Here is a 15,662-nt window from a genome sequence, read left to right on the forward strand (position 1 = left end):
TAATCTTTACTCTCTTACGAGGGAAATGTGGGGACGTGTAATATTATTGTTAGGGGGAGGATTTTAATGTTTGTGACAGAATTAAGGGTGTCTGTAAAAGTCAAAGAAAACACTGGCTTGAGAGCAGAGAATCAAACATCTGATACTGCTGTTGTTTTACTCTTTTTAGAGTTTTTGTATAAAAAGAGCAAAGAATAATGCAAAAATGAAGAGAGAGAGAGATTATTCTATTCTAGATCAAGAATTGACCTGTACATGAGTCACTGTTATCATATCTCGATGATTTTTCACATTATTATCTTGACTATTTCTTATCTTTTTGTTTACTGCTTTGACAACATCATGCTCACAAAAATCCCTGGCCTGAAATCATTTGAAAACAGAGGTGATGGTAAGTGTCACTCCCACTGCAGTCCTACTCCCACAGCCAAACAGTAATTAACCGTCCATGTATTTTGTGTAATTATCACAGTAGACAGCAGCTCTACTGACTCCAGTTACAGACCTCCAGTCAGAGGAAGCAACTCGGCAGTAAAAGTCACAACGTTTCTCTTCCTTTCTTCTTTCACCCAAAAAGAAAACCATCCACTAACCCATTGATAAGAAGTATTCCAACAGCCATCACTCCTATGATCTTTACTGCAGAGCCTCCAGCCAGCATGGAGAAGTCCTCCGATGTCCACCCCGGTCTCCAGCCGAAATCCAGAATGAGGCCAAGGAAGGAGAGGGAGAGCGGAGCCCCTGTGCCTCCTAGAAATCACAGACAAAGACCATCGAAGGCAGGCCGGGTCCCAGAGGCATCCGCAGTGAGGAAAGAGAGGTTACACAAGGAGAAGACGGGAACAAATGAGCTGAAGGTGGAGCAGGAGGCAGAAGTGAAGGGGAGATCCACTGTGGTGGACATAGACAGCGTGAGAGAGGATGAGGTCAAGGAGGAGAACCTGGGGCTCCTGGAAGCAGCGGATCATGAGGACGGTAAGTGGAAGAAGGGACGTTGCATGCACAGATGGGGGGAAGCTTAACAGGGGCTTTATTTCTGTTATGGGTTGTTTAGTTCTTTATTTTTCTAAGGATTCAAGAAATCAAGAATGCAACCTTGCAATCACAGCATTTATCTTGGTATTGACAAATAATAACTAAAAACTTAGTCATAACACTTTGCAAAATTAGCCTTCTCTTGATTTATTTTCAAACTGACGCATACTGCCGTTCTCTGCAGGCCTAGAAGGGAAGAACCTGGGAGTGTTTGAGTGGCTGCTGATGGTCTTCGTCTTGGCTCTGGTTCTCCTCATCCTCCCTCTTTCCATCTGGTTCTGTGTCAAAGTACGAACTACACCACCAACAGACCTAACAGAAGCCAAAACACTGCACAATAATCTACTTAAAAATCTAGTGTGATTCCTTCATCAGAAGGATGCAGAGGACTAGGTCCAGGAAATATAGATGGACACATGCAGTTTGAAATGGAGAAGTTAAAGGATGAATCATTATAATATTTAAATTTAATCTGAGATGGTGAAAATTATGCTCCAACCTTTTCCACGTCAACAAAAAGTAAAATATTTGGAGAAATAAGTGAATATTGGGGATTTTAGCATGAAAATGGGCTAGTCAATATTATCACCTCATAGCCTTTGTTTGATTTCTAATCCAATGTACTAGAGTTCACAGCCAACATAACAAATATATGTATCAATGTCCTAATACTTTCTGACTACACTGTATGTAATTGTACAAAGGTATTGTATAAAAGCTGACCGACATTAGACCACTAAAAGCTGGTCCAATGACATAGTAACACACTGGAAAATGCAGCCATCACTTTCTTCCATTCATGGACTGACTGATGACCGTCAAATTGATTGACAGGTAGTGAGGGAGCATGAGAGAGCTGTGATCTTCAGATTGGGCCACCTACTTCGTGGAAGACCCAGAGGACCAGGTTGTCGCCAATTACTGATTATTTAAAATTTCTTCTTTCTTCTATTTATTTTTTTAAACAAAACATTTCACTTGCCATTTCTGAGGTTGTGTATCAATGTTTGAATTACTGTTGGGTTTGATTGGCTCGTGATCACACTGCTGAATCCTGTAAAGCTTTAAAACCAAAAGATTAGTTCAATCTATATTGTTCAAATTTGAATTATTATTCATTATTATTATTATTATTATTAGTTCAAATGTATATTTGTATATATAATTTTTAGAGATCAAACCCTTCTCCTTCCTTTTTCCAGGCCTTCTTTTCTACCTCCCATTCATTGATGTGTGCCACAAGGTTGATATCCGACTGAAAATGCTGAAGGTTCCTCCTCACACGGTACAGAATAATAAAGCACAATAAAGCTCCATATGTAAAAATTACGGATAAACTATTTACTATAAATGAATTTTGCTTTTCCTGAAATCTTCATTGTAGAAAATAATCATTTGTCACTGGCTGATAAACTTCAACAACTTCTTTCACTAAAGTATCTTCAAATCTAATTAACCATAAAGTGACGAGAATTTAATTGGATCACATGTCTGTACCCAAGGTGGTGACAAAGGACTTGGTGAGGCCGGAGCTGAGTGCAGTGTGTTATTACCAGATAGAGAATGTGGCTTTGTGCAGCGCGGCCCTGTCCAGTCTGACCACAATGCTGCAGACTCTGGTCCAGGCAGTGGTCAGAGACATTCTCGCCCAACACACATTCAGCCACATCCTGCTGCACAGGAGGAGGATTGGACAGCAGATGCAAGCAGCAGTTGACTCTGTTGCTTGCCGCTGGGGCATCAGGGTGGAGAGAGCAGACATGTAAGACTAATTTAAAAAAAATAAAGAACATCACGACTGCATTTCATTTACTGAGTTTCGTTGAAAGTCAAGATTAAGAATGAAATGACATCCTTTGACAGAAGTGCATTCTAGTCTACCTTACTCATTCCTGTGGGTGTAGAGTCTGATCTTGATGCCCCTCCTATACCTGGTGACCTTTTATGGTCGTTGAACACTTGCAAAACAGTAGCAGCATGAAATAAGCTCTTGCTGGGCCTGACAGCATAACCTGATATTAACAGCTATTGCTTTAAATGGCTGAAGAGAATCAAGATGATTGAAGAGAAAGTGGCTGAATTATGCGATACAAAGAGCCAGCAGGGCTTCTGTAAGAAAACCATCACTTTCTGTGTGCAAAGTGTTTTTCCTCTGAAAGCTTTGATTTTTCCAGGTAAACAGCAAAGATGAATGTAGAGATTTGTAGCCTACTTTGATCTTCCTGCTGACCAGGCTTGTGTTTGATTTTTCTGTCAGAGACGAGCTCAGTTTTCCTGTGGAGTTACAGCAGAGTCTGGCTGCCGAGGCTGAGGCCAAGAGACAACACCAGGTCAGAGTGAGTAACTATACCATCTCTTTATAATCTAAGGTTTATTCGGGCCTGAGCACCAACATCATCGGGCTAACAAAGGCCCTATTAAAATTGCTGTTTATTATTATTCCCTCAAAATGAACCGCCTTTTTGAGGGACTTATTATACTTCACACAAACACCACCGAACAAACAACAAAGACTGAAGCTTACCTCTACCAGCGAGATCAGTTCTGCATTCTCAGCAGTATTTGTAAAGCTGCAGTCCAACAGCTGTCCTCTCTCCTCCAGATTAAAGCAGCAGAAGGGGAGAGAGATGTCTGGGAGGGGTTCAGGGCTTCTCTCCGTCTCCTCCATCCTGCCCTGGTCCTTCCACTGCCCCCAGATCTCCTCAACGTGACCACTGACCTCTCTTCCCTACCACTTCCCCCTCCCCCCGCTGTGGAAGGAGAGGAAGGGACGACAGAGGGGGAACCAGATACCGACTCGCCAATGATGTGAAAGACTGTTATGACACAAAAGCTTATTATAGTTGAAATTATCTAATTAATTATTATTGAATGAGTGTGATCCAGAATTTCTCAACTAATGGTAGTTTCAGGAAATTTTCATCATATTAAAGAAAGTTATCTTCAAGCCAAATGGTTGATTCAATTCTCATATATTTCTGACAAGTCTGACCAATCATTTTATACGGTCCAAATGAAATTATTTGCCAAGCTTCCTGCCCGTCATCCATTGCTCCGTTTCACCTGTTCTGCTCATGCTGCTTTTTTAGACACTATCAATATTCACGGGTAGGTCGATCTTCCCCAAATTCACTAATAGGAGATTACACTTTGACAGGCATTCCAGTGCACTTTGCCTAGTTGGAGGTCCGAAACTTCGGACTTCCCATGGCACTGGAACACAGCGTTTTTCTCTCAATGCACTTGTCAGGAGGTAGGAGGGAGCGTCAGAGGTCAGGCAGGGGGAAGAGGTTGGGACTGGAGGGTAGCGCTGAGTGATCTAACTGAGACATGCAAGAAAGTTAGGAATTGCTTTAAGATATGAGTTCATTATAAATGTTTTCTTGAGTGTTTTGGAATTTGAAAGGTTTAAGCTGGTGAGCTTCAGCACTGAAGGGTGTAAGAGCCTCTACTGTAGGTAAACTGGGTTTGTGTAACACTTGTAAATGTGATGTAATGCCTGCAGACACTTTATTTTTTGGAAGGAAATAAAAACAAATGTGCCTTTACTTTGAGTCAAAGATATATCAAGGTTACACAAAACCACAGCAAGCCATAATAGTCATTCTCATACAACAACCAAGCAGTATGAATATTGAACAACCCCTTGATACTGGAAACATCTTTTACTTGGATGGCTACATTTCTAAACTTCTGAAACAGTCCATGTGTCGGTAATGTGAAGTCATAATACCATGGGTGGTGTTCTTTAACTGGTTTTATGGATGTGAGTGCAGACAACAGAGAGAAGACATTAAACATAAAATCTTAGAAGTGATAGTTCTCCCAACATTAACAGGACAGATCACCGCTTCTTTGTCTTTTTGGTGCTGCTTGTTGGTTTGGCTTCAACTTGGGTTTTCTTTGGAGGAGCTGGAGTTGTAACTACTGGTGGGAAAGGTGGTGGTGTTTTCTTTTCCCCTGCAACGCAAACAAAGACATGTACAACTTACCATACTGCGTTACTGTCTCTCTGTTTAATAGTTTATAGAATTTTTAGTTTAGTCTGTACCTTCACTATTATTGGGCTCCAGACTGGACCGCCCCTGCAGTTGTCTCTCCAGGTCCTGAATCTTCTCCAACGCTGCCTGCAGGGCTTCCTCAGCCTCCAGGGCTCGCTGCTCAGTACTCTGGACCCGCAGCTCTGAATCACTGACACACACACACACACACACACACACACACACACACACACACACACGGAGAGAACTCTAACTTGGCCTTTATGTCCTTCACACATCCACAAGTCAATAGAGTCAATACTCTCCATTCCTGAACAACCACAGAAACGTGTAGATTCAACAAACTTAATTCCATGATGTTTGATGGTTACTAAACTGGATAGCACATCGGACGTATTTATTCTCGTGTGGCCCTTCAGGGTGTAAAAGTGTATTTCTGAATCTGAGAGGAGTACAAAAGCATGGATCTTCAGCCATGGTGGTAAATGCTGCCTATGCTAGCTTACCATTTGTTATTTTAGACAATAAAGAAACCAATTAAAAATTTAATCAATTCCTGTGTGGCACAAATGAGGCAATAGCAGCGAGTTATTATAACAGTACATGGACAAACCAAATAAACATTGACGTTGTCACTGTCCTCTTTTTGGACTAATTGCGAAAAAACAGTTCAGAGGAACATAAAGGGTAAAAACATACATTTCCCCACTAAAAGGTGACATATTAATATATATCACACACACACACACACACACACACACACACACACACAGTATAACAAAAATACCTGTGTTTCACTCAACAATGAGAAAAGGAACTTACTGCAGTTCCTGCTGCAGTAATCCTACTGTGGTCAGATCACTAAAAGCTTTCTGGGCTTCATCTGTTGTTGGAGACACAACCAGCTCCTCAGTCTGACAGACAGAGACAAACAGATGAATGGTCAGAGACACAGACCTTTCACGTTGTATATAACAGTTTGTTCAGTTCTATACACAGTGAAAGGCATGACATTGAGAAAGTGTGTGATTTAATTTTCTGACCCCATTCAGGAGGATAGTGCTCTCTCCCAGCTTCCTTTGTGTAATGTTCCCATCATAGCTCATCAGCTTCACCACTGGGCTCTCACAATCTGCTAGCTCCCCCTACAGGACAACAACGACAGTTAATTTTTAGCAAGTTAGTCTGTTTCCTACTGTATAATGAACATGTGAAACAAGCTGTGTACCTTTGATAAGACCTGTTAAAATCCCCTGACAGTTAATTCAATTCTTAAAAACTGTTTTCTCTTCAACAAAAATCTCAAAATATCAGTCAAAGATTTCCAGACCTGAGGGAAAAATGAATATAATGCAGAGAAATACACGTTTTTCCTGTTTTGTCTTTTATAACTAAGACATATAAATGTCTACTGTCAGTGATCCAGACAAGCCCTGGATTTTGGGATCAGATTTTTTAAAATGTGGTCACTAATAATGCACAGACTACAATCTACAGTAAGTAAACATCATGAAAATTATATCAATACCTGACAAACCTCTTGTTGTTGTGTATCATGTCCTTCAGCAGTGCACTGTGGAGAAACACCATCAATGCCCTCATTATTAACATTGTGATTAGGATTATTTTGGTAACAGTTGATGAATACCTTATCTACTGCACATCATCATTAGAATCGATTAGAGCAAAATACCATTCAAAATTTATGTCATTAATAACCTTAACAATAGTTATTTATACCATTGGCGACATTAATCAAAAAATTTACCCATTTCAGTTTGACTTCACAAAAAAATTAACAAACAATAAACTTAGAATAGGCTTAAAAAAATTGATTATAGGTTCATCAATTTGTTTTTAAAAGCGTAGTTAGTTTTGAGCCTCAGTGCTTTGTTTAATGAAATTTTCAACTTTGATTCTCTGGTTAAATAACAGACGGTCTTTATCATCATTGTTGCTGATGTTTGTCCTCTTCCTTCAACCTTTACCTTCATAAAAAATGTTTGAACATTTGGATAACCTTATACATCCTTAGTGTGTCCACGAGATAGACTCCAAACTGAGTTTAGTGTTGTGTAGCAACATTGGACCTTTCATTTTCTAAAGCATTGTCTAAATTGTTGAAAAGGGTGTCAGTGAGCTTTTAAATTGTACTGTTGATATGACTCACCTCTCTCAGTTCTGTTTCAGTCTGATCTTTGACCACACTCTCTGCAGTAGGCTCTTCTGAAACCTCTATGTTTACCTATAAACACACACAGACACATGCAAAATCACAAAAACATCACTGACTTTCGATCCAGACACAATTAAATTGTGCTTTGGTGTCCCTCTCGTTCGTCTCACTTCTCTAACAATTTCCAGGTCTCAAACTCACAATTTAATTTGGTAACTGATGCCAGCATCAGACCTTGACTACTGTAAAGTCTGATACTTACACTCCGATCAATTGCAATCTTTCCTATGATGTCTGCTCTACGTCACTGTAGTATCAATATCACTGTCAGTCACCTGGCACCAGGCTTTCATGATATTTAACTAAGTTTAAATAAAATAATCAACTATTGCCAGCAAATGTGTTGTAAAGTCATCAATCAAAAATTAATTATATCAAATTAGGCCTATTAATGTGGGTTGTATTTTAACTGACTCCTCACCAGAGTCTCCATGCTGTCTCCTGGAGAGACGGGTACATCACTGCTAGAGGCAGGGTCAGCCTGTTGGACAGGCAGCTCCACAGAACCACCTCCGACTCCTGAAAGCAGGATTACAGAAGTCTCCACCCAATCAGTGCACTCCTTCTGAAGAGGGACAAAACAACAAACACACAGTACAAATGTAGGTTTGCTTAGCTTATCTCATCCTATGTAACTGCAGTATTGTTTCTAAGTTTGTAATGTTTGAAAACCCAAGACAGAGCTGCTGTTCAGTCTCAAAATGGAGTGTAGGTTTGCTGCATCTCTGTATTTTTCAAGTGAACCTGAAGCAATGATTTCTTGTGAAATGTAAACATGCCCTGATGTTACTTTCAGTTCTTTGCTATTTTTTGTATCCTACCTCAGGACATTATTTACCTGCAGCTTTCTGCACTCATTCATCTCATTTTCAGCCTCAACTCCATGTGGGTTGTTCAGAATCTGCTCCTCCAGAATCAGTTTGCAAGAGCTGCAGTCAAAAACAGACATTTCCCTGATCAGTAAATCCTGGAGAAAACCCCACTCTATGATCCTTTCAATCTTTAAGTAAAGGAACATACTTAAACTATCATTTAATTTCTGTGTGCTGTGAGTTCGTATGTATAGAGTGAAGAGGTTATCAATGCCCTCTGTAGTTCAATTCAGTTCACTTTTGTGTAAGATGACAAAGTTTACTTACTATGCACTCATTGTAAGTTACTCTGATTAATAGCATCTGCAAATTGTAGAAACAGGTAAAAACGTCTGGTACCTGCTGATGTACATGGAAAAAAAATCCAGTTTCTTAGCCAGCATCTTGGCATCCGTATCCAGTGTCTGGGGTGAGATCTTTGTAATGTAGTTGTTTCCTTGTTCTTGGTCCTCGTTATGGTCAGGTACCACGAGGAGCAACAGATCCAACATCCAGCGAATCTGAGCCATATGAATAGAACTCACCTGGCAGGAGAGGAAAACACTTAAACTCAAGAGTAGCACCTTGTAACATAACAGCAAACAAGCATATACATTAAATATCTAATAATGTAGTTAATGTAGTATTTTTGGTCACATATATGAGTTTCAGAGTCACAACATCTTAGGAGGGGTTTTAGCCATTTGGATGTATTGTCTGTGTAATATCTGATATTTGTTTGATTTGTTTGTTCCAGAAACATTTGATGGAAATGCACTTAAGTGACATTGTATTTTCAAAATGTGTGCGGACTAAACCTGGTTGGTACTGACCTCCTCACTCAGTCTCTGGTTCTCACCATCAGTGAAGTTGGACAGATTGGTTATGAACTCCTGCACTTTGTCGAATGCCTTTTCTGTCTCTGTACTGTTTGAAGAAACACACAGGAGAAATCTTTGTCAGACTTAATTTCTTACTAAGTTGTATTTGTATTCTTGGATGGTCCTGGTCCTTGTAGTCTTTCAACCACATGTTATCACACAAGATAAATAAATATATATATTTATAGTATATATATATACTATGCTATAAAAATTTGATTTGATTTGCGCACATTAGTAAATATGTGTTGCTTGGCTGGTTAAATACATTTGAACAAACACAACAGAGTACCACATTCATTGTACATTAAACATTCAAAGGTTTAATCATAGGAGTAAATTTACAAATGTGTCTACTGATAAATAAATAATCTGCCTTTTTATTGAATGCAATGTTTTAACGAAACTTACTATATGTCAGGCTTGTTTTTGTCCTTTTTGTTCTCTGTTTGCATGCTAGAGACATTCTGAAGGGCTTTTTCAGCCAAACTCTGCCACTTGTGAAGTGCCTTCTCCAGCTTCAGCCAGTCAGAGACAGACATCATTTCAGCCCGGCCAATCACTACACCAAGCTTGGAAAGCTGGGACTCCATCAACCCGAGCAGTGATATTATCTGTCCGTGGATCCCTGAAACAGCATGGCTGAACACTTAAGTCCATAAGGGAAAAGTGAAATTGTATACTATACTATACTTACATGCCTGTAGGCCGAAAAATCACACTTTCTAGCTCTTTTAAAATTATTCAGAATTGTGTCTCTGTCAGTCCTCACCGCTCTCTCCAGTGACTTGGGTGTCCAGCTGTTTTAGGAGCTCAGATAGGACCCTGTCCAGCTCTCTTAGGGCCCGTTGGCCTCCACGGGGTTCACCATCAGGAGAAGGGTGTCTTCTGAATAGCTCAAGACTCATATTCAGCCATCTTTCCTTGACATGGAAAAGCTCGCCCAGTGTCTGCTGGCAGAAAAGCAGCTTCTCACCTTGGTAGTAGTCTCGTTGGAGGGCCAACGTCTGCAAAGAAACAAAACACAGGCGAGGACTTTCGGACAACAAAGGAAACTCAGCTGTTGACCAAACATACTGTATGATTTATATTTCTTCTGCACTTGGAATCTATAATTGACTTATTGTATATATTTTGTACTTATTGCACCTTGGGTCAGAGGGAAACACATTTTTGTTTTCCTCTGTATGTCTGGCATGAAATGCCAGCTGACTTTGATTTTTGACCCAAATTTAAATTCTTATTTAGATTCTAATACATCAGATAGATAACATTAAATACCACCATGATTAAAATACAGACAGAGAAAGTAAATGTATTGTCTTACATTTGACCACTGCTTCAAATCAGCATGAATCTTTTCGAATGAAGCTTGCTCATACTTTGGGTCAGGACACCTTGAAAGAGATTGAGAGTATTTGACAGAATACACACTCCTATCACCTCCTCCATAAATTGCTGTCAATGACTTGTCAAATTATCAACACTATACTGGGTGTTGCGTCTCAATAAAAGCGCTTAATAAGGTTATTACAAGTTTATAGAAAATCCTATTTTCTTTAACTGATGGAGTTTAGCATTGCTGGCCCTTACTTGTTCTGTGTGGTGCAGAAGGCGAGCCACTTGGCGATGCCCTGCTGAACAGCACTGATCTGCTCACACTGAGCATGCTCAGTCTTCTTTAGCTGGGACATGAAAGCAGTCAGATGCTCTTTCCAGTAGCCAGTAAGCTCCATGATGATATTCAGGTCCTCTGTGTCCTACAGCAAGATGGTCACTGTCATAGTCAGTGGGTAATTTAACCAACAGGGATATTTCTAAAGAGTCACCTGGGGCGTTTGGCTTGTTTCCACAAGTAATAGAGAAAGTGTTTGGAAAAAGGAACTGCATTGTTACCTTCAAAGTGAGGTAAAGGCTGCAGTGCTCAGCTGTTTTGAACCAGCTCTGCTCAATGATATGCAATCGACTGATCACCTGCAGCTTCTTCACACTGATCACCTGACAATCACAGAAAATTTTGATCTTTACAACCCAAAAATCATAGGCAGCAACAAAGTTGGCCATAGCTATCCACATAATAAAATAATCTATATTAATAACTTCCCCATTCCTTCTGATTGCGCAAGCAAAGTAAGCACCTTGAGAGCGAGGCAGAAGGTGAGCTGGCTCCAGCAGGCTCTCTCCTCGGTCATCTGGAGCAGCTGAGCCTCAAGGCGACCCCTCTGTAGCTCATACAGCTCATGGTAACCCTGGACCACACTGACAAGAGCACATGGCACATGGACCATTTGAGAGAGTACATCCAATCACATGTTGTACTGTTGCACTGCCCGCTTATTAACCTGCTGCCGAACTTAGGCTCGATCTCAATATAAAATGTCCAGAAAAATCTGTTTTTTTTACCCTGGGTATCACTTATTTGATTCTCTGAAATTCAATTTTTTAAGTAATAATTACAAAGTAATGATACAGTAACCACTGCTGTGTATATGACAGCAGGGATACTCTGATAACAATATCTTGTATATAGTCGATGAATAAGTAGTTTTTGTAATTTTGATCAAGAGACAATTATATTGACTCATACGGACCAGATAACTGGGGTATTTTGGAATGCATCAACTTGATGAAAATGTGTACAAGAGACTGACTCTGAGTTGGTGTCAGTCTGTTCGAGCACCCCAGCCAGCTGCTGGTGAGCACGCTCCGCCTGCTGGGAAACAAAGGCATCATGGGCTCTGATTCTGGACAGTTCCCTGTGAAGAGGTCGCACATCCATTAACACACATGCCGAGAAATCAGAAAATCACACTTCTCTCATATTCATACATTGTAATGAGTGCTATTATTTTCATCTCTTGTATTTCCTCTAATAAAAAGAATCACTATAGTATTCCAGTGCTTAGCAGCACACAGTATTTGCAATCATCATGACCCATTAGCCATGACACCTGACCTACGTACGTGTTGAGCTGCTGGATGGATGTCTTGATGCGTTGGATCTCCTCAGTGAGCCTGCGGTCCAGAGCCCGCTGCGCCACTGCCTCAGTGTGCAGAGCCTTCAGACGGCTGGGGATTCGCTCAAGCAGGGACTGGTAGCGCTGTCTGGACACACAAACACAAGAGTTATGAGAAAAAAGGCTTCCTGGGGTCATTACTGGAAAATATTTTCTGCAAATACCAAATTTCCCCCAAGGTATCTGTCAAAATAGGTTTCAGAATCAACTTGAGGTTACAAAAAAAGACAAGCGTTTCAGAATCATGCTTTATTTTACGAGTTCTTATTTACACATATAATCTGGTTTTAAGGCTAATGATCCTCCCTCAACAATTGGTGAGGTTTTATCATTAGATGCTTTCCTAATGTAATGGCTCCTAACCTGAGTTTGGCAAGCAGCTGTCCTCTCTCAGCACAGCCCACGCTGACTTGCCTGATCAGTTCATGAAAAACAATATTGTATATGTTCTGCTCAACCTGCACCAGCTCCAGCAGCCCCTCCATCTGTAAGACATTTCATTTACACTGTTTTTAATATGAATAGATGACTATACCTCTAGACAACTCCCTGTACACATTTCTTAATATGTTGTGGTTATGACAGGAATGTTGCCAGATGAAAGTAACACACTAACAGTACACTGCACATTGTGCTTTTGATGAGGCAGGAAGTTAGTCACATAAATATCTACATCTGTATAAAAACAGCCCCAACGTACATGAAGGCAGCGCAGCACTCGTGTCAGTCGCTTTCTGCTTCTGTCTGCCTACCTCGGAGAGCTCTGTCAGCTCCTCACTCTGCTGATCCACTCCGGCCTTCTCCAACATGTCGTCCATCATCCTCATCAGCTGGACCACTTCAAGTCTGCCACTGGGCCTCCTGGACCCACAGAAAACACGCATGCCTTATCTTATCAGTACTTTTTCTACCTAAAGGTACACAGCACTATTACTTCTCACTATTAGGCTGTACCATTATTAATTCAGACCACAAAATCTTCCAGTGAAGACTACTCGACTGTATCTGTAAACTTGACAAATTTGTATTTTTGAACTCACAGCGAAGGGAAGACCCGTAGCTTCTGCTCATCATCCTGCAGCTGCACTGTGAACGCACTGAGGGAGAGAAGCAACATGAGAGTTGACAGAAAATTGTAATTCCAATGCTAATATGAGGGTGCACAATTAACATGAATAAAGTGGGTGAACATAATGAAGCAGACTCACTCCTCAAAGAATTCAAGGCTCCGCAGACCTTTGTTTTTCACAATGTGATATTCTTCTGGGATCAGACTCTCTGAGACGTTAAAGTTCTGGAAGACAGAGTGTCTGTGATTATCACCGGACCTTGTGTACATGTATAGATGAACTATAAAACCTTCTACTACTGAATATGGAAATCTTTTAGTGTTTCTCTCTAAACTTTTAAACAAACTTAGAAGTTACTGTAATATTGTAATAGACCCTTACTGTAATATTTACTGACATAATGTGGGTTGAATCCGCATGGTATCCTTTATGTCTTCATGAGACATAAAGGATTAAAAGGCCAGAAAGTCAAAACAGGTCAGCTGAGACTGCTAACCTGTGTGTCTCCAATGCCACTCCTGTCAGTCAGTGGCGGGAGGGGTGCTGTCTTGCTCTGGGTTACCATAGCATCACACAGGAAGGAAATATCCCTGTATGGACAACATGCAAACAGAAAAGATAAAACAAGCATTCACTTTGACTTTAGTGTCCACTGTCCAGTAATAAAAATGCTAATGGGTTTGTACTAACCCAGTACTGTATTAGTATCAGACTAAACATACATAAATATGTTGCTGTAATGAATTACTGATACAGAACATTGTTTATGTTGTCGTTGGTCTAGCTGACCTGCCAGCCCCAGTCAGAGACGTTGGCTGCTCCAGAAAGAATTTGTACTTCTTGCGTCCGAGTGGGTGATGCCAGACTGCATCCGGCCGTCTGATTCCACAGCCCTGTATACAAAGTTATCTTAGGATCACTGTTGTAAACCCCCACATAGAAATAACACTAAGATATAAAAGAGGATTGAATGTACCTTGCAGTGCCGATGGTGTGCAGTGTGCCCAAGTGTGCTCCTGCTGCAGACAGTGGAGGTGAGGTTGACCAGCAGTTCATCTGGGATGATGTGGTTGTTGATACAAGGAGGCTGTGTATTCCTGGTCTCTGCTGGGACTTGAAAATTCAGTTCTGCCACTGAGAAAAAAACAAAAAAAAAAAACATAAAACAGATCAGAAGGTGTATAACTCAGACCCTGACGTTTGTATGAGGGGGTGGTATGTCAATGTATGTGTCTGATGGATTAATGTTGCTAAATTTATTGCAGATTTAGCGCAATATCCAAACTGCAGGGAGACAAAATAATTGTTAAAGGCAAAATGTGTTTCAAAATATCATTCTGAGTGGTTTTGTAGTGTTGTATTGAGTTATATTGTATTGTATTTATTGAGGTGCTGCAGAGATGTCCCGGCCTACAATTTGTATTCTACAGACTAAAGAGAAAATCCTTGTTTGGTACATCCCAGAAAAAAAAAATCACCATGATAATCATAATTTTCAAATGAAAATGAGAATAATGTTGCAAAAATGATAATTTCCTCCAACATTGTGAATCATATCACAATTGTAATATTTCCTCATATGGTGCAACCCTAGCTCATACTAAATGTCCATATTTTTCTTGCATCATGCAAATGAATGACGCTTCAGGCTTCCCATATTTGTTTGGTTTATCACATTGGGTATTGTGCGTCAGTTCGGAATACTTTTGTTCCAGTTGGATAGAAGAGTATTTGGGTAATCTGTGCTTCTTATTTCAAACAAAGTGTGATTTATTGTTTAGCCTCTTAGTCTATCTCAAGAATATAGTCTTTCTAATTTTAAAAAAAATGACACAAAAAACAAGTATCTACAAATCATATATTCCTATAACTTTAACTTCCATCTGCATTGTTTAAAACTACTGTTGTGATAACGTTATATGATGAGGGAAAATATGCTATTTGTGTTAGTTCGAGGGGAAAGGTGTGACTTGTATAGCTGCACTGTTGTATGTATCTAACTGACTGTATGTGTGAGAGCGAATGTGCGCCGTTACAGTATGTGTAACGTTATCCAAACATGAGCTAATGTTTACTTTGTTTATTATCCACCTGCACGCTGAGAGCACTGTAGCTAACCTATCCTCCCCCACTGTCTGTACACTAACGTCACCTCTTGTGTCCAGGAGCTCCGGCCTCGGTGAACTCGGCGCTGAAGTGGCTCTGGTGGACGCAGACATCCTGGACTCACGGTACAGATGTTACAGTAATGTTTATGCACTCAAATGACGAATCTCTGATAAAGTAATGTGGGCGATAAACTCGTTTTACTTACCTGCCCCCCCAAAAAGAAAGAAAAAAAAACCGTCCCTTTCCTTCCTCCCCTGAAGTTCAACTTCCTGGACGCGTTGCCATGGAAACACCCAAGCGCCTTCCGTGGACACTGAAGCTTGTTGCAGGAGGGAACATGTGGGCTACCTGTATGTATCCTTTGTTTTGTTATCAGTACAGAAAAGATTAAAAAAACAATACATTTAAACGTATTATATTTTCATGAACTTGAATTTAGGCTAGTGCTTTTGCTTCCTCCTG

The 15,662-nt window shown here is 40.4% G+C and overlaps 1 protein-coding gene across 1 annotated transcript; it reads right to left on the minus strand.

Annotated features, from left to right (window-relative positions):
• Positions 1-1,166: 1,166 nt before the first annotated feature.
• On the minus strand, positions 1,167-15,310 carry axdnd1 (axonemal dynein light chain domain containing 1; the record flags this gene model as incomplete). Its single annotated transcript, XM_083911455.1, has 28 exons — positions 1,167-1,313; positions 2,589-2,767; positions 4,927-4,995; positions 5,087-5,226; positions 5,859-5,950; positions 6,080-6,181; positions 6,565-6,609; positions 7,207-7,281; positions 7,694-7,837; positions 8,111-8,201; positions 8,484-8,668; positions 8,957-9,050; positions 9,416-9,632; positions 9,777-10,011; positions 10,332-10,401; positions 10,598-10,764; positions 10,901-11,002; positions 11,143-11,263; positions 11,656-11,760; positions 11,969-12,109; positions 12,385-12,506; positions 12,774-12,882; positions 13,062-13,118; positions 13,230-13,315; positions 13,588-13,681; positions 13,881-13,984; positions 14,068-14,188; positions 15,210-15,310. 28 exons carry the CDS (start codon positions 15,308-15,310, stop codon positions 1,167-1,169), a joined length of 3,315 nt encoding a protein of 1,104 aa, XP_083767581.1.
• Between the last annotated feature and the right edge of the window lie 352 nt (positions 15,311-15,662).

Source organism: Echiichthys vipera, assembly GCF_963691815.1.
Source record: "Echiichthys vipera genome assembly, chromosome: 3".
In the NCBI taxonomy this organism is placed as follows: Eukaryota; Metazoa; Chordata; class Actinopteri; order Perciformes; family Trachinidae; genus Echiichthys; species Echiichthys vipera.